We start from the raw sequence: 18,795 nt of genomic DNA on the forward strand, positions 1-18,795 counted from the left end.
GTGTCTGAAGTCCTGCGTGAGGACCGATGATGGCATTTGTGTAACGTGAAATAAAAGAGGAGCAGATGAGTAGCGAGCGTGGCAGCAGACAGAAGACTAGCATACATCATGAGGAAAAGAGGGAGGCTGGTAAGGTACTACTGGAAAGTTCAAAGCCAGAAGTAAACACAGTTATTAAACATAGATAGAGCTAGAGAGACAAATTTGCCTTTTTTGTTTTTAAATATGTCTCTGTTATTAGCACTTCCTACTTCTGTAGCACTGCTACTATGTTATTCGGATTGCAGGACTACTTTCAGTTGCACTTTTAAATCAGATTTTGATCTCTTCATCTTACATCACTTACGGTCAACATTTTCCTCAGGCTGAGATAGTTTATTGGGGGTGTTCGTTTTGTTTTCTTCAGAGAGGGTAGGGGTGTAAGCAAAACCTTTGCTATTTTGCAGAAAGCACCTACAGAAAAAGAGACTGTCACAGCAAAGCTTGTGTAGACCTTTGCTTTAAGCATCTTCAAGATGGAGGCTCAGAACTTTGCTGAATGGTGGCATCTGTCAGGTCTTGTACCACTTGAGAGGGAAGATACTTCTACTTCACACACGCTCAGTAAAGCCACTGCCTGAAGTTTAATACAGAGCTCAAACTACAGGGGGAGGGGGAAAGGCAGGGGGGAAACACTGAACAAACAAAACCCAAACCAGCATACCTGTTTACACACGCTGTTGGCACTACACACCGAGTAAGGTAGGGGAGTAATTACATGGATGTAATTTTGCCAAAAGCAGGGCAGAATGCTTGGTCACTGCTGCAAGCAGATGGGAGAGAGGAATCTTCAAATGGTGATCTCCCACGTGTTGCAGCAGCTAGTCTGCCGTGCCGCCTGTCATAGTCTTCCTCATGAGGAACAGACGGGCCAGGCTGTAGCATGTTGTGAGGCTGTATCACAGCCCACTGCCTTCCTCTTGTTACCAGCCCCACTGCTTAAGCTGCAGAGCAATATCCATATAATGCTGCGATTTAAAACCATGATTTAGAACCACAGACCCATAGAATCATTTAGGTTGGAAAAGATCTAAGATCATAGAGGCCGCCTGTTAACCCAGGACTGCCAAATCCACCCCACGCCATGTCCCTAAGCACCACCCATGGGTGGTTTGAACACTTCAGGGCTGGTGATTCCACCACATCCATGGGCAGCCTGTCCCAATGCTTGACCACCCTTTTGGGGAAGAATTTTTTCCTAATATCCCATCTAAACCTCCCCGGTGCAACTTGAGGCTGTTTCCTCATCCTGTCATTTCTTACCTGGAAGAAGAGACCTACCCCCACCTGCCTACAACCTCCTTTCAGGTAGTTGTAAAGAGCAGTAAGGTTCCCCACCGAGTATCCTTTTCTCCAAACAGTCTCCTTTAATCTCCAAACAGTAACTTACTCACTTCCCTTCTCTTCTTGGAGGAAGGAAGTGCTTGAAAAACATAATTTTAATAATTTCAATTAGGTTAAGAAGACCATCCCCTGTGCCAACTGTACAGTTTCACATGAAGACAGCAAATGTTCTGCAAAACGCCTGGCTCTGGCTCGGAAACCAAGGATCTATGTTCTGCCTCATTCCCCATACAACAAGTAACACCGTATCTATTTTAGTATCAAGGTTTATTTAAACTGTAATTTAATAGCTTTTTTTAGTAGTTACTACCATATAAAATACACCCATTGTGTGCCCTAGGCCCAAAGCAACGGCTAGTGTGTAGAAAGTATCACACATCTCTCTCCCAAAACACAGTCCAGTACCGCTGGTGGCAATGCCCCAGAGTGACCAACCATTCAGGAGTTCCACAAGCCACAGCTTCTCGATTGCAGCCTTCACCCTGTGCTCACAGGCCAGTGTTCCCACCGGAAAGGAGATTTAAAAAAGCTCCCAATCCCAGTAGGTGTTTCCATAATTCCTCTCTCACTGGGAGAGATGTTAAGCAGTGGCTCCTGCTCAGCAGTGACTTCCTTACCCGCACGCTGTCCGCCCGCTCAGCAGTGACTGGATGTCCTCCTCATCCTCTCGCGGTTCAGATAGCTGAAGGCGTCTTGTCCCACCTCCTCCACGTTCAGGCACAGCAGGCTCACGTAAGGCCCCACTTGTGACACAAACTCCACTTCACCACACTGAAAATTTCTCAGCTGGAGTGGAGCTGACAGGGAAAGATCCGACCTGTAACAACTCAGCAGAGGGCTCTCGCTCTGCTCTAGCACACAGCAGCAGGAGTTGCTGGGGGAGAAGGCCTTGCAGCAGCTGCTTGCCATCTGCTAGACCTCAGGGACGGCATGATTAATGGATCCGGGACGTAAGCAGATGAATCCATTTGGCCAGCGTCCCTCCAACTTGGAGGAAACAGGCTTTCTGCACTATGGAATGCTGCTCACATAGCTGATGCACTGAGCTTTGTATCTTCTATCGCTATCAGCAACCTGGCCGTACAATGTTGCATGATGGCCAAAAGATACTATCTCCACAGCACAGCATCCTCTGGTGAGCTCAGTAAATCAACCCCTGCGGCACCTGGACTCGTACTCAAGCACTAGTGTGAGCACGAGCAGCTAAGAAGAACGTTCCCTTAACACAGCAACTGCACCGTTGTGCAGCATGGGCTCAGACATCAGCACCCATGAATTCAGAACTCTTCAGCACTTTAAATTCTGTGGCCACGGTGAGGATTTCCAGGCTTAGTCTTGACTTTACCTGCTGTCCTGTCTGAAGGCAAAACCCACTTGCTCTGAGCAGGCCGCACAGTAACCCTGGCTGGCCAGAAGCCCGTCCCATCCACGGACTGGGAACCTTGCTCTAAACCAGCTCTATGCTTCTGTGTAAAGTGGAGAAATTAACATTGTTGTGGACAGTGACTTTTATAATATTATTTCTGTGGTTTTGTAACCACAGTTCTGCCAAGACCATCTTAGCTCTACACTACAAAATTCACAATTCCCTTGAAATCCTCCAAAGACCTTGCTCTGTGGGCAGAAGGCAGCTCTCCTTCCCCAGCCTGGTGAGATGTCTCCTCCCCTCCTTCCCATGCTAAATATTACAAAACCCAACAGTACTTGCTTACCAGGTTGCAGAATCTTGGAGGGCTTCCTGTCCAGGCTGAAATCCAGCAGGATAGGGCGACAGATGAGAGGACTCCTGCACAGGCTCCTCAGGTAGCAACCAATGAGATCCCCAGGTTCTTCTACACACTAAGGAAGGAAAGGGCATGTTACCAGCGAACGTGCAGAGGGAGACAGGGAGCCACTGGAACACCCACAGCAAAGAGAAATCCAGTCCAACTGAGGCTCGAGCCCAGCACACTGCAATCCCTACTGGAATAACACACTCACCCCCATGCCAGTAGCTTCCCCGTGCTGGACGGACACGCTGCCCCTGCTCTGCACACAGTTCTGCACCACTTCCCACTCGAGAAGGCTCAGGCCCAGCATTGCTGCCACGTGCTGGTTCTTGCACAGCACCAAAGCTTCACCCGTTCCGTCCTCCACCAGCACCCTATGAAGTGAGCAGCCAGACTAAGATGCGGAAGGAGGTCAGGACAATGCCTGGCTCCCTCACCAGGGTCACGTCCCAGACCACAGATCTCAGTAGAGAGAGACATGGAGGGTTGTTCACATCTGGGAAGACAGGACAACGCTAACTTCTACCTTTGCTCTTCTGTCCACCTCCCATCGGTGATCTGATTTTCTCCTCCCCTCTGTGACTTGTTCCCTCCTACCCACCTCTCACCGTACCCGATCTCCACAGCGCTTACCGTGCACTGGCTTGCCTCACGCCTGTGTGTGATGGACACGGTGGATTGTGTCGGGTGCACCTCCCCTGAAGAAAGAGTAAAGCTACAGCTATGTATGGGTGGATATAAAAGAGAGAAGGGGAAGAGCCACTGCTTCGTTTAACCCTCCCCTAATTAAGTATGCAAAGGATTAAAGAACTTCACTGCATTTCCAATGAGTGTCTTGGGAAAAGTTTGTATGGGGAGAAAAATCACCTGCTGCAAGGTGCTGAACCCCAACAGCAGTGAACATGGGAAAAGCAGAGCATTAACAGGGTAGGATTCTCCCCTTCGGTGTCCTCACCTCACCCCCACTCCCAGCTGCCAGCCTGCCTGGAATCAGATACATCTAATCAGCTGTCACTCTGGTCCCTTTCTAACATTCAAGTCCTTCTCAGACACTGGAAAAAGAGGTTTTGGAACTGGGATAGAAACTCTTATTTCTTCTACACGGTAGCAAAGGCTATGTCAGAGTAGAAAATCTGAAAGGCTCCTCACAAATTATCTCTGTGGAAACTTGAATACCTCTTTGAAGATGCTGCTGCAAAGTGAGCAAACCCATTGCAGAGACAGAGCCAGTACGCAGGACAAGTGGCATAAAATCCGTGCCTGGTGCAGGTTTTGCAGGTGAGATTGCAAGCTGGATAGGAACACTAGTGAGGGGGGGGAGGCTTCTCCTGCAGGACTAGAAGAAATAGGAATGTGAGAAGCTCAGAACACACAAACCTTTCTTGGGACCCTGTAAGGTGGGAACAGGCCCTGGACTCACCTGGAAGGAAAAGGCAGGTGAGAAGCTGGCAGGGATACGATACTCACACAGCTGGAGGCAATGTATGTGCAATAAACATTATGGAATCTGCAATATGAAGGAGTAGATGTCAGAAAGAGCTTGTAGAAACCAAGCCACTCAGTTTTCTTGGGATGGCTGGGCTGATCTTCATCTGTAACGTGGTAGGAGAATAATCTGTAGTAAGGGATTAGGAGGCACACAGGTATGGACAAGGGATAAGGAAGGTCCATGTGAGAGGAGAGATTAAGAGATGGTTTCAAAAACAGTAAGACAGGTCAGAGCTGTGGCCTAGATCAGGGCTCCAAAAACAGAGGTACCTTGAGATTTTACGTTCCAAGTTCTGGAAGATGATCTTGGCTCCAGGTAGCAAACCCCAGAGCTGCTTGAGACAGGTGGCAGCAATGTAAATGTCCATGACGACAGGGCAGCCTGGAGCTACTGAGATGGTAAGCTTCACGCTGTGGTCACTGGCAAGCAGACTCCCTGAGGAGGCACAGAATCACAGACACAATGAGCTCACTCACACGCCAGTAGCATAATCTGTCACTGCGCTGGACCTGCTAGAGGTGTTTTCCCTCCCACCACTGTTTGACCTCACAGATTTTCCAGGTACAGTATTCCCCTTCCTATCCCCAACACACATGCAGTGTGCAGTTTCCCAGGCCTCTGACACGCAATGGGATGCAACACCCTGGCATATTTCCGCTATTCTCAGATACAGGAGCACAGTTAGCCAAGTGCACTGCCTCTCTGGAACGGAAAGAGGTAAGAATCAATCCATTGTTACTCGGCAATCTTACCTTTCTGCTTCTGAAGGCCAACAGTTACAGATGGCTTCTCATTCTTGGGAGAGGCACACAGGCTCCTCTCCACGATCTCACCGGAGACAGAAACAAGGGAACCTGTGAAACTGAGAGCAGACCAGGATTTCTGTCCTGCCTGAAGACAAAGGGAGCAGAAGAAGGCCTAACTTCAAGAATGTCACAAAGGACAGGGTGAAGTGGAATGCTGTTGCTTGAGCCCGGTTTCAGGGGAACCTGCCCTTGAGCACCTGAGCTGCTGGACCGAGGGCAGCTTCGTGCAGCCTGCCCCACCCAGGGACATGAAGTCTCTTTAACTCACTTTCCGCTTCTTCAGACTCAGCAGTGAAGAAAAAGGGAGAGACGTTACAGCCTTCCTATCTGCTTAACTCCTAATTGTTCTTCTTGATTAGAGGAAGAAGCCAAGCAAAGAGAAACTCAGTTTACCATAAGGCACTGGTGAAGGTTTCAGTGCGCATGCGTATCACCCCAGATTAAAGATGCTTTGGACAGAAAAGCTTCTAACCCTAGTATTTGTTTGAGCAAGACTGCTAAAACAATCAAAAAACATCATACATTCAGCCTCATTTTCCCTGCTGTGCCTGTTTCACTTCTGACAGGAATTTAGGATAGACCTTAGGGACCTAGTCCACACCAGTAGTAGCTCAAATTTCTCCTGGACACCATTTTGCAGTCCCGTCACTGGCAACCCCTTCAGCTTTGATAAACAGGATGGGGGCAGCCTGGACTACTCGCACATCAGATTTCCCCACCATATTCCTAGGGCAGATAATTCATTGCTGTTCAGTGTAGGACTGTCTCCAACAAAGACGAGTACAGACCCATTCCCTCAGACATGGTCATATGTCATCTGGGGCAGACCAACATACCTGTTGCTAAGGACTTCTGCAATGGAGGAAATTCTCTGGCCCATGCCTGCCAGCACCGACCTGGCTGCCAGCTAGAAGTGAGGGAGACAGCCTCAGATGATTGCAGTTTATAGCTAGCCCCAGCTAGAGCAGTAAAGACAAGCTCTGCGTGCTTAGAGCCAGGTCAGGTAACTGATGCTTCCTCCCCAGATTAATTCTGAGGCAGGAAAATGCAAAGCCCAGCAGCAGCCTCTGATGGAGCTTAGAGCAGAACGGTCTCGTCAACAAGACATTCTGTATTGGTAATTTTCTGAGCTAGTTCTGGAGAGATCTACAAGTTGCCTGTGAAAGCGCAGAGCAATAAGGCACTGCATACCTGGTGCTCAGGCAGACAGGAGATCCATGTCTCATGCTGTAACTGCCAAGCATCTTGGACAGGCAGGCACAGGGGGCAGGATGACTTGCTCAGGAATTTTAATGGCACAGGTGGAGAACAGAGCTTGTCAAACACTTCCAAGTCCTGAGGAAAGGGTGATAAGGCAAGAAAGAAGACTATTAAAGGAAGAAGATGAAAGCTACAAGGGAAAAAAAATGGCCACTAAAGAAAAATGCTTTAAAGGAAAAAAAAACCCAACCCACTGAACTCTTGAGTTCTAAGAATTTTAACCAACCACAGAACTGAAGCAGTTCCCTGGCAAGATGGATGGGAATTCCAAGCCTTGAAAAGAGCTTAGTCACCCTCTGACTCCTTGACTCCCACACACAGTTCAGCAACATCTCCAAGACGGAACAGTGAGACAACCTCTCTCTTACCGAGCAGCAGGGCACAATGAAGCGATACAGTCCACCCAGGTGCAGAAATGGAAACCATCGTAGAGACTTCCCCATAAAGAGCAGTAGTGCCTGCAGGGGAGGGGAGGAGAAAGAGAAAAAAGGGCATGAGAAATGTGAGGGAAAAGGCAGGACATTTAAAAATACAGCAAGACGAGAGCAAGTCCAGCAGAGGATGTCTTGACTGAGAAGTAAGGTTAGCACCATCAAGGGTAAGAAAAGGTGGATGCATTTACAGGAAGGTGACAAAGAGGAGATGGAACTCCCTTGGGGTGGCACAAGGAAGCTGCTGCACAAACATACATCTGTAGCCAACACATAACCACTTTCCCATGGATCAGGAATCTAGACAATTATCACACAGGCTCCCTGAGGCACCAGCTCCCAGCCTTATCAAACCACACCCCAAAGATGCTTCCTGCCTCACTTCTTGCCGTGCCATGCCCTCCTCTCCATCACAGCCAGTCTCCTCCAGCTCTGGTAAGTTCCCGATGTCGCTGGGGTGGCTCCAGAGCCGAGGTCTGCCCAGCCACAGCACCGTGGCTTGGAAACTGCACTGCAGCTCCTGTTCCTCTCCACCTTCTTCTCTGGGTAGTTGGTAATTGCGTGGCATAAGACCCTCTTTCTGGGTAACCAAGAATAGATGAGACACACAGCTGGTTCTAGCGCTGCTCTGATCCCCCTGACAGTTCTCATCTCTGTCAGTATCTGGTTTGGGATCCTCCAACTTCAGCATTTTTGCCTTCGGGGATTCCAGCTCAGGTATTAAGCTGCCATCATCCCTCTTCCTCAGAGAGGAGCTGTTTCTGCTCCTAAGGCCTTTCTGCATTGGTCCTCCAGCAGCACGGAGAACCTGAACATCCTCAAAGTAGAACTGCACGTAGACACTGAAATGACAAATGGTAGCAGTGAAACTCCCCATTCTGTGATTGTCCAAAACAAGTGGTTTTCTGGGAAAAGTACTTCTGGTGAGTGCCCCACAGCTATTCAGCAGGAGCAGCGGGGATGGGTGAAGTAGAAGGCAGCCACCAGGCTGGGTGTATTCTGAACAAGATGGTGGGTTTGCTGTTGACAAAGATCTCTTTTTCTGCAAACAGCAAAGGACAGATTGCTTTGGCACTCAAATACTATGCTGATAAGCAGCTTTACCATAGTCCAAAATAGCTGTGGAACTGGAGAGTGATGATTTTACTTGCACACTGAATAAAAGGGACTCACCTGGTTTTTTTCTCCCTCACATGCTCCAGATTTCCTAGGTGCTCCGAGGAAGGAAAATCAGTCTGAAGGAATCTCTCTACTATGAGCTGGTAGTTTTCCACCTGCAAGAGCGATCCTGCAAACACATCAGAGAAAGGAGCTGAGCTAATAAAAAGAGAACATAAACCCAGTAAGCTCAATTTCCTCATTTTGAAGTCACAAGGCCAGGCAGTGACAGTTCAGCATCTCTATACCAAGTCTCTTCTTCCTTATTTTGGAGCTGGATGGCAGAACAGCAAAACTCAGCACTCTCAAATTTAGTCTTAGTAGGACATACCTATGAGAGCTGTATGGGCAAAGGGGCTACCATCCTTATGGGATATCACACAGGAAAGCCAGCTGCTGCTGTCCTGCAGCTGGAGGTTACTGCTCCTGGAGGAGACTCTCAGCACACCCAGCAGTATCTGCAACAGAAAGGAAGCTGCAAAGAGCATCAAACACTTGCCATCTTTGAAGGCTATAAATCAAAGTGCGTAGCAGCAGCCCGAATTCCGCCTGTGTTGAACACACCGCAGGTGAGGAAACCAGTGTTGTTCCCTAACAGGAGGAACAGGCGTGCATCAGACAGGGCGCTGGATGGCATGGGTAGAACCAAGAGCTCTCAAGGCACAGACAGTAAAGGGAATACGGCACTTACCAGTCGGGGCTGGAAACTTCCTGCTGAGAGTGTGCAGTAGGACCAGGCCAGTCTGCGATTCAGCTCCTGGGTGCCCATGTGCTGTGCCTCCGAGGGGGAGAGCACCTGTGACGGGCTGAAGCCTTCCCAGCTCTTCTGTTCTGCCATATGGCGAACTTCAGACAGAGATGGGGCCTGGCATGGGGGGTTCAGGGTCAAATACTAAGAGAGAAGAAAGAAAGAAAGAACCAGCCGAGTTTATTCCCATCAGACATACAGGAAACAGCTCACAGAGCGTTTACTCACCTTCCGCAGCGGACACTGGTGTGTTTTTCCTAGGATTTCACTATAAACATCTCTTGCTTCCCCTCTGTCTGGCACCATAGCTTGCAGAAGGGGGACAACGAACTTCTCAGCAGCTGTAGGGTTTCGGCGCGTAGACCTAAGCAACGATCGATGATGCCTAAAGAAACAAGAAAACCTGAAAAAAATTACAACAGTTAGAAGCATTAGTACTTTCAGTGAGTTCTGCACGTAAGTCAGAGATTCTTTCTGCTTGTTATGAGTGAATGTGCTATGTAGGACAAGAACTACAGAGAGCACAAAAAGAGCATGAAGTGATTAAAAAAAGGAACATTTAAGGCTGATGCAGATTTATGTCAGGCAGGCAGACAAGGAACAGGAAAATATGGACAGAAATGGACAGACTGGCAAAATCTTGAAACTCAAGCGGGCAGGAAAAAACCCTAATCACCCCAAAATAACCTCTAAGTCACACAAAATGGATGTCCATGCATTTTGGCTAAGCTTGATATGATTACTTATGTTAGGTATACTCAGCTTTCTTTTAGAAAAGATAAAAAAAAATAAAAATTCACAAGACAAATAATTGCAGATTGCTCTTGTTCCAGTATTTTCCTTGTGTTGCATGCCTTTCCAGAAGTTCAGCTCACTGCTTTTGAATGCCTGGAAGTGATCACACTGCCAGTCACAATATGACTTAATAACATAAAGTGAACTCAAATAAAAAGATATAGCAACCCACTCACTGGAACAATTTTCAAGCAGTAGCAGGACTTAGCAGTCACATTTAAAGAAAGTGAAAAAGCTAATAAAAACTGAAACTTATAGCTAGAATCATTCCTGAGGCAAAACTGAAGCAGTCTTATTGGAAAGCACGGAAAGAATTTTTATTCTACAGTGTCAGTAAAGCATAGGAAGGCTGAGGATTCTGTGAACTTGACTGCCAGAGATGAAATATATACATTTTAGTTTTTAAAGTCCAAGGCAGCAGTTACAGTGATCAACCACAACTACTGCAAGAAACAAATATTTTCACTGACAGAACCCAGAAGTAAACCCAGAAGTAAACCCAGAAACGGGCCCACAGCTGTCACGCAAACAGAATGCAGCCATCCAGGAGAGCAGGAAGCCATCTGGAAGACCCAGAGATAAGCAAAAATGTGGGAAAATCTGCTAAGACAGAGGCTCTCAAACAAATGCTCACTCTACTGGCAATACTCAGAATGTCTCAGCGTGATATTCCGAGCAGCTGCTGCTGTCCTGTAGCCAGGACACAAGAGTCTTTATATTGGTTGTGATCTGGCTGTAGCAGCAGTCTCCACCTCCAGCTGCAGCACGCACCTTGATTTGCCAAGCAAACAATATTGGCAGGCAGACAACCCTACAGTCCCTCTGTGTTTCAGGGCAAAACTTGCTACGCAGAAGTACGTAAGCACATGACCTGGAGTGCTGCAGCTTCCTGAGAGCAGTGGGCTTACGGCACATGCACTTGAAAAATATACAGGATTTTCTCAGCAGAGCAACTGCAAGGTAGAAGCAGCTGGATATGATGTGAAATGTAGATAAAGGGCTGGCTTAGGCCAGTAAACCAGCAGCAGCAATTATCCAAGCACAGTAATCTTATGAACCCTTGGTCTAGAAGACACCCAGATAGCCTACAAAGCACATCGACGTGTAGCCTGACTTCAGAAGAACTCTTCTCACCTCTTCTCAAATGCCTCCAGGAGGCTCACCATCCAAAGGTAGAGTGGCATACCAAGATTGTAGTGGAAGAGCAGCTGTAAGTAGAGATTTCCTGAAGAGGCTAGTGGCTGGTAAGGGGTGCTGAGCCTCGAAAAACTCTTCAGCACAACAGTGCTGCTCAGGCAAGCACAAAGTGCAACGAAAGGGAAGGACACCAGAGGCTTCTGCAGGAGGTGGACATCGGTGAGCTGAGATACACAGACATACAGATTAAGAGAAGGAGATAGCTAGTCTGCCACCACTCCCCAAAACCATCACCCCATCCTAAACCCTCTGTCACTCTACTGGATTGTTCATAAACCTAATGGGTCTGAGTAACCTGGCACAGAATCAGGTAATAATCATTTTGAATCTCATGACCAAGCCCAGACAGTAAGATCCCCAATTTTGTTCCAGATACTTGCTGGAATAATTCCAATGTTCCCATACTCTTCTGTTGATTCACACACTCATGAGCCATCACCAGGGCCTGAGTCTTTTCCACTGAATGCCTCGTAAGTCTCAACTTACCTCCACACATGCTCCTGGTCGGAGTCCACGTGCAGAGTTCAACAACTGCTGGTAAGCAAGGCACAAGCAGACCTTGTTATCCAGCAAAAAGAGACCAGCTTGGACGTTCAGTATTTCGGTGACATATCCCTAGACAGCAAAGAGAAAGTTACAGGAGTCCCAGAATATGAGACTCATAGGCCTGAGCAATAAGGAAATAAATTAGTGATGAAAGTAAGACCTTGCAGGCCAGAAGCTGAAACTCTGGAGCACAAGTGGGCGAAGGCTAATGCTATGAATCCTTACCACATATGAGATGATCTTGGATTCTTTGGCTGATCTTGGCCTCTCTTCAACTCCCAGCTGCAAAGAGTTACTGAGCTGCTCAGCAGTCTCAGGGTAAGCAGACTGAGTGGATTCTCCTTGCCAAGCACTGTCCAGCAGCTGCTCCCTCACCTGCTCTGCACAGTAGGGCAGAAGGCAGGAAGAAACACCAGTGACAAATATTCTTCGTCCCAATTTCTTCAGGCTGGACATAGTCAGGTCTGTTATTGTGTACCTGTGACCCAGCTGGAGGATATGGTGCCACACCAGCTGGTTGGGCTTCTAGGGCAGAGAAACCAGAAATGCAACATCAGCATCTCCTGCACTGGAAAAAATTCCTCCCGAGCCCGATAACCTCACTCAAGAGAACTTTTCCTTCGAAAGAATGGCCCCACACTTAGCAAAAGGATGATATCTACAAGATGTTCAGGGACATGGCAACTGCATGAGGGAGGAGGGCTGTCTTTCTGCAGGGTAGAACTAGACTTCTTGCATACAAGGGCTATCATAGGCTGCATGGAATAAAATAAATAAATTAATTAATAAAATAATTGCTAGTAAAAGGAAAACTAAATCAAACTGGGAAGTCAAAGCCAAGCTTCAAAGAATTGATCAACTAGCACATACACAGATACATATGGTAAATTAGTAAGCAAAATTCCAAGGACTTACCTGCACCAGCACAGGGAACCAAACAGCTGAGGTGAAGCACTTTAGAAACAAAAAGAAGAATGTCTTGTGGTGAATACAAAGGAGAGGCCCGAGTCTGGTCAATTCACCTCCCACAGTGACCTTGGATCTTTTCGGACATAAAACCCTAGATGACAATTGAGGAGGCAAAGGAAATCAGAGGTGAAAGAACTCGCAAGTTATCTCAAAAGCAAAATAAACAGATACGCAGCATACACTTTCTGGAAATAAAGGATCCAACAAGGTAATATGGATCATCTATCAGGTTTTCAAAATAGTATTTGGCTACAAAATTCTTAATTTAACCTTTTTATACTTAATTCCTTTAAGATTTTAAAAAAAACACTTAGTATTTGAAGACAGCAGGGTTGTTTTGAACAAATCCACATGTTCCATGACAATAGCCAAATTATAAAAAGCTCTACCTCAAACAAGAAGCTAATTATAGATCAAAAGGAGGGGAAAAAAAGAGCCACAATTCTTCAGCAGAAAAGAGAATCCTGCTTTGTAGATCCATGGAATAGGACACTGCGGAAGCCCTAAGCCTGTAAACAAGAGAGGCCTGAAAGCAACCACAGAGCCTTCCTAACAAACTCGGTAGAGGGTGAAAGAGCAGCAAAATGAAAAGCAGATGAGAGAAAGGTGACATTTCTTTAGTCATTTCTGTTGTCATTTCAAATCTTGTTTCAAAAAATTAAAATAAAAAATCATTTCAAGCAAACAAACATTTGTCCTTTTATTTGTCATTTTCCTTTCAACTCCTACTGGACTTGAATATAAGCATCCCACTTACTTTAAAAAAAAACACATTCTTGATTCAAAAACATATAAACAATTATCTAACTTTATGACTTTTAAAAAAAGAAATACCAGGATGTCTACACACACTAGTACCAGCACTTTATTGGTAACATTTTTAAAGAAGGAAAATGTAAAATTGGTCAGATATCAGGCAATAGCAGAGGAACTTTATGTTAAAAGCCTGAAAGCTTACGCGGAAAAATGGTAACAGTATGCTTTAGAAAGTTCTGTCAAGCTAAATCAAACACTTAAACTTTAAAATAAGTTTCTCACAAGCAGATAAACCCAATTAAAACAAAAGATAACTAAAAAGACTAAAGCAGCCTGACTAGTGACATTTTGTTATGAAATTACACCAAGAATTCTTTACTCAAGATGATAAAACATGACCTAGTACAACTTGAAAATACCAACTTCAGTAAGATTTGCAATTCCATTGACTACATTTTCACATACTGTAAATATTATTTCCACTAAAGACAACAGTTACTCTTGTCAGCTGACATTTAACTGGCACCTTTATCTCAGCAATCTGCTAAGAACCTGACTGGTGGTGTACATTAATTTCATATTAGAATCTATAATTACTTTCATTAACACTTTTGATTCACTGTAGGTCAATAAAAAAATCCTTGTGCTAATCAAGAGTGAATTTTAGCCTCAGTGAAAGTTGAATCATCACTTTGTTCTCATGTCCTTTATGTAATATATCCAGAAATACTTAAAATTTGTCTTACTTTGTCAAAATACAAAACAAAAACTTCAAACAAAGTCCTGGAAAACAGCTGATTAATGAAAAGTGGCTTTATTGTATAACTTTCACTTCCACCACTCACCGTTATGCTTCCACCTGTAGCAGAACCAGAATTTTGCTTTTCCTAAGCCAAGTGCTCTTCATGTGCAGAGCCACAGTACTACGATGGAGTTGAGCATGCTAGGTGTTTACCTGGAGGTAAGCACTGGCTCGTGTGATGCTGGGTGGGCAACTGGAATGCTGTCAGGCACTTCCTTTGGGAGATTTACTGGCACTGGATCCACCAGGATTTCCAAGTACCCTGCTGCGCTCTGGTCCGTCTGTGGTATATATGACCAGCTTGGGAAAAGGAACAGTGACTCCAGCCACTCAAGTTCAACATGCAGGAGCTAAGCCAAAAAATAGTAAGATGAAAGCCTGAGATGAGTTAGAGTATGTTTTTTCAGTGTTACTTACAGTGTTCATTACTAATTTGTCCTTGCACACACATCACAAACACTTGTTCTGCTGCTGGGCTTCCTTACTAAATGAGAGCAGTGTTTTCCACCCATTCTCTCACCTTGCATGGAGAACTTCCGTTCTTCCAGATGCAAATCTGGAATTAATTCACTGCAATGCTTAGTTATTTTCAGACTGTTTTTCTAAAATTCTCATCTGCTTTCTTTTTCCCTGGGCTTTCAGTTAGAAGTTCATACCAACATAACTTCTTCCTGGTCTTCACCTCCTTGGAAAACACAACCTCGGTGCTTTTTCATCACCACTCTAGGGGTTACCTTTTATCTGGACTCCCCTTGCAATGACCTTCAGAAGCTTTTAATTCAATTGTCACACAAGCTATTATTTCCTGAAAGTATGTCATCAAAACAACCAGCACCACTCTCCAGAAAGTTATTTTTGCTCCACTAGTTGGAATTCAACAACCAGAGGGGAGTGCTATGACCTCCTGGTCTCCCAGAGCACCTTGTCTTGCTGAGAATTTAACAGGACTGTACATTAGGCTGTCTCGTTTTTCCAGGCCAGTGCATTCAATATTTGTTCTCCTAAGCAATGACAAATTTGACATGTTCTACCCTCTCCCAGGATCCAAGCCTGCTGTTTTCTCCCTGTTACACAGATTTGTTACTTCCCACACTACAGACTTTGGCAAACCATTTGAAACCCCTGGTGGTTTGTGACACTGCCCCAGAAGTGGGAATAGCCCTCAGCCTGAGGACATACCTCACATGGAATTATCCCAGTATTGTCTTTCACATATAGGCAGCCATCTACCAGCTCTTCTTTGTTCTCTTGACTTCTATCTGTTAAATAGCCAACCAGGATCAGGTAAGTCCTTGGCAAAGCACTCTGTGTGGGGAAAGCATCTCGTCCTTGATGAGCCCATTCTTTAAATTCATTAGTGCTCCAGGTCAGGTGGCTGCAGCATGGTATGCGCTGCTGATGCTGTAGGTCAGAGATGGAGATGAAACTGGAAAAAAACAAGAGTGAGAATACAAAAGGATGTAGGAAAGATCTCCATCTGCAAAGTTTGGTGATTGTAACGATCACTGCAGTGGACAAAGCTTGGCTAAGTCAGAAGAGCCTTAGCTCAACTGGCATAGTCTGGTGATAACAGATGTCAAGAACCAAGTCAATTCACTGGAATTTATCAATGATCTCTCAGCTCAGTCAATATGTTTGTTCTGCTTAAGCATCCTCTCTGAAAAAAGACATCTTTTGCTACTACGGTTACCCAAACAGGCATGCAGAAGACTTGTGAAAAAAATAATTGAGAGTTAATAAAATGGAACATGTTTTCAAGTACACGTCAGGATAAGCGGGAAGAAGAATAGTTATTAGTTCAGTCATTTTTAGTCTGAATGGGAGACTCTGTGAGAAAACCCCAACAACAACTCAACACAGTTTACAGATAAGTAACGAACACAGGTAAATACAGACCAATTCCACCATTTTGTGCTAAAATTGCTGAACTGCAGTCGTGGTTTAACCCTGGCCAGCAACCAAGCACCATGCAGCCACTTGCTTACTTCCCCAGAGGGATGGGGAGGAGAATCGGAAAGGAATGTAAAACTCGGGGGTTGAGATAAGAACAATTTCATAGGTAAAGCAAAAGCCACGCATGCAAGCAAAGCAAAGCAAGGAATTCATTCACTGCTTCCCATCGGCAGGCAGGTGTTCGGCCATCCCCAGGAGAGCAGGGCATAATAGCTACTCGGGAAGACAAACGCCATAATGCCAAATGTCCCCCCTTTCCTTCTTCCCCCAGTTTATATACTCAGCATGACATCCTATGGTATGCAATACTACTTTGGCTAGTTTGGGTCACTTGTCCTGGCTGTGTCCCCTCCCAGTTTCCCGTTCTCCTCCAGCCTTCTTGCTGGCAGGGCCCAAGAAACCAAAAAGTCCTAGATTTAGTATAAACATACCCAGCAACAACTAAAAATGTCAGTATCCTATCAACATTGTTCTCACGCCAAATCCAAAACACAGCACTGCACCAGCTACTAAGAAGAAAATTAACTCTATCCCAGCTGAAACCAGGACAAACTTATAGATTGGATAGCTTACATAATGCAAAGCTGAGAGAAAAAAAAAGAGTAATCTTAGACTGGACCTTCACTTGTAAGAACACAGCCAGGCTAGCCCTAATCTTCCTACCTACCCTCTTGGCTTTGGGGAGAGGGGAGAGAAGGAGATGTAACATCACATCAACCACATGTGAAGCCATCTGCAAGCATCTACCATGCTTAGACTGACCACAGTACCAAATATGGGAGAACAAGGCAACATCTTCAGTAGATTCTAAGCCTTTTCAATGTTTATATGACCACGGCAGCATTCATCACTGTTGTTTACATCCTGGCTCTCTATACTAGAAAATTAATGAATGTCCTCTGTCCATGCTAACATCAGCACTGAGTGAATACAAACTGGTCTCCAGCTAGTAATTTTGGTGCTTGTTTCCAGTGAGATTTGTTGATAATTTTAGGTTGTGAAACCGGAGATCTGTTCACAACACCCACTTGCTCAGTAGCAAGCCACAAATTCAAAGAGTATGAATTTGAAGAGTTTCATTTGATTAGTCAGGTATCAAATGTTCAAAGCCAGAAAGCAGTCTAGACAAGTGATGGGTCAGTACTTCTATTTTAACAGTATTTCTATTTTAAAAAGTTAATCAGGGTAGATAAATTTATGCAGGTACTTGTGTATTTAGCAGGAATTTGAACAGGAGGAAGATTAGCTGAAAATTGCATCAGCAGACTGCTCCATCCTCAGAGACAGAGCAGCACTGGGAATACTACTGATAACTATGATCTTCAAGAACACAGTGCTGCTTGTTTTTGTCACATGCACTGACTGCTTTTTGGGAGAAACCTAAACTACACCAGTACACTGGATCCTGTTTATCACATACAGAGAAATAAATGGACTCCCTTCTGGTGCTCCACAGCTAGATAGTTAGCTTTGGATGTAGTGTGCTGCCCACAAACAGAATGTTGGCCTCATACAAGACAAGTATCAAGTACCTTCAACTCTTCTCTATGAATTCTCCTGATTATAAACTGAACTCTGGTTTAAACATCATAAAACAGTCTATAAAAAAAATATGGCTTAGACGGTATCAGTTTAGCTGGTGTGAAAGACCTACCACCTAAGTTTATAAACTATTAGTAAAGAATTACGGGCCACAAGTCCCTAATCAATTCCAGTTGACCTTTGTCCCAAAACCAGTCAAGCCAAACTTTTCAATCTGGATCTCACTCAGCAAATTGCACGTTTTTCATGATAGTAAGCACCCAGAAGCTTTGTATCAGCTAAAATATCGACCACACTATCCTAGATTCCCTCTTTGTGAGAGCACACACTTGAAAGCAGACCTCAGTTGGCCAACAGCCTTGGAGACTGTGCCCAGGAACAGCCCCCTGAGCAGACTAGCAGCATCCAGCCGGGAAGCTGTCGTGCAAACGCTGTGCAATACAGAAGCTCACTCTCAGCGAGATGCCCTACTTTGGTTACAGCCTCTACCTACCGCAGACTAGCAGATACGGTACTTAATCATACCGCAAGAGTGATCGGGGGTGCATCGAAGCCAAGAAAAAGCATGTGGTTACCCGTCTTCGACAACATCCTTCCCACACCCAGCATCCGGGGCAGATGTCGCACACCAGCGAGCAGTGCTCGGCTGGTGGCTGCTGCTAAAGCCTCCACGCTGAGCTCCCGGGAGTGCCCCGTCGGCTGCGCTCCACCGGCCCAGGCCTGCAGCCGGGGCCCACAGCCGGGCCTCCCTCCGAAACGTGCCACGAGGGCCGAGGGCGGGCACCGGGCCCAGAGAGGGCACCCCCCGACTCCATCCCCTCATCCCTCTCCTCTTCTCATCCCGGCGGTCACCTGTAGCCCAGCGGCAGTTCCCCGCCACCTGCGCTCCGCAGGCACCGCAGCACCGCGTCCAGCAGGGGAGGCTCCGGCCCGCCAGGCTCCTGACGGGCCGGGAGCGCTCTGTGGATGAAGTCCCGCGCCTCCCGCAGCCAGCGCTGCTCCTAGGGAGAAGCAGAGAAACGGGGCTTCAGCACCGTGTGGCGGGGAGGGCCCAGAGGCCCCCTCTGGCGCACTCACCGCCGCGCTGGGCTCCGCCATGGTGGCGATAGGCCATGCTGCTCACGGCGTTCCCATGGCGACGCGGCGGCGGGAAGCGCGCAGGGCCTGCTGGGAGCACCGTCGAGCCGCGAG

General features: G+C 46.3%; 1 protein-coding gene across 2 annotated transcripts; it reads right to left on the bottom strand.

Annotated features, from left to right (window-relative positions):
* Positions 1-1,633: 1,633 nt before the first annotated feature.
* On the bottom strand, positions 1,634-18,795 carry CTC1 (CST telomere replication complex component 1). 2 transcript variants are annotated; one of them, XM_080391165.1, is made up of 25 exons: positions 18,682-18,795; positions 18,457-18,605; positions 15,289-15,535; positions 14,263-14,459; positions 12,498-12,642; positions 11,808-12,107; positions 11,523-11,651; positions 10,974-11,200; positions 9,273-9,447; positions 8,988-9,188; positions 8,628-8,754; positions 8,312-8,426; positions 7,521-7,980; positions 7,076-7,165; positions 6,639-6,782; positions 6,284-6,354; positions 5,394-5,503; positions 4,911-5,076; positions 4,573-4,659; positions 4,329-4,488; positions 3,786-3,850; positions 3,364-3,526; positions 3,096-3,222; positions 2,016-2,180; positions 1,634-1,977 (listed from the first exon to the last, which is right to left on the bottom strand). In XM_080391165.1, exons 1-24 carry the CDS (start codon positions 18,700-18,702, stop codon positions 2,020-2,022), a joined length of 3,837 nt encoding a protein of 1,278 aa, XP_080247291.1. In that variant the 5' UTR covers positions 18,703-18,795; the 3' UTR covers positions 1,634-1,977; positions 2,016-2,019. The 2 variants fall into 2 exon arrangements, with proteins under 2 accessions (XP_080247291.1, XP_080247290.1); XM_080391164.1 differs by having other exon boundaries at positions 1,634-2,180.

The sequence above is a fragment of the Falco punctatus genome, assembly GCF_963210335.1.
Source record: "Falco punctatus genome assembly, chromosome: 6".
Lineage (NCBI taxonomy): Eukaryota > Metazoa > Chordata > Aves > Falconiformes > Falconidae > Falco > Falco punctatus.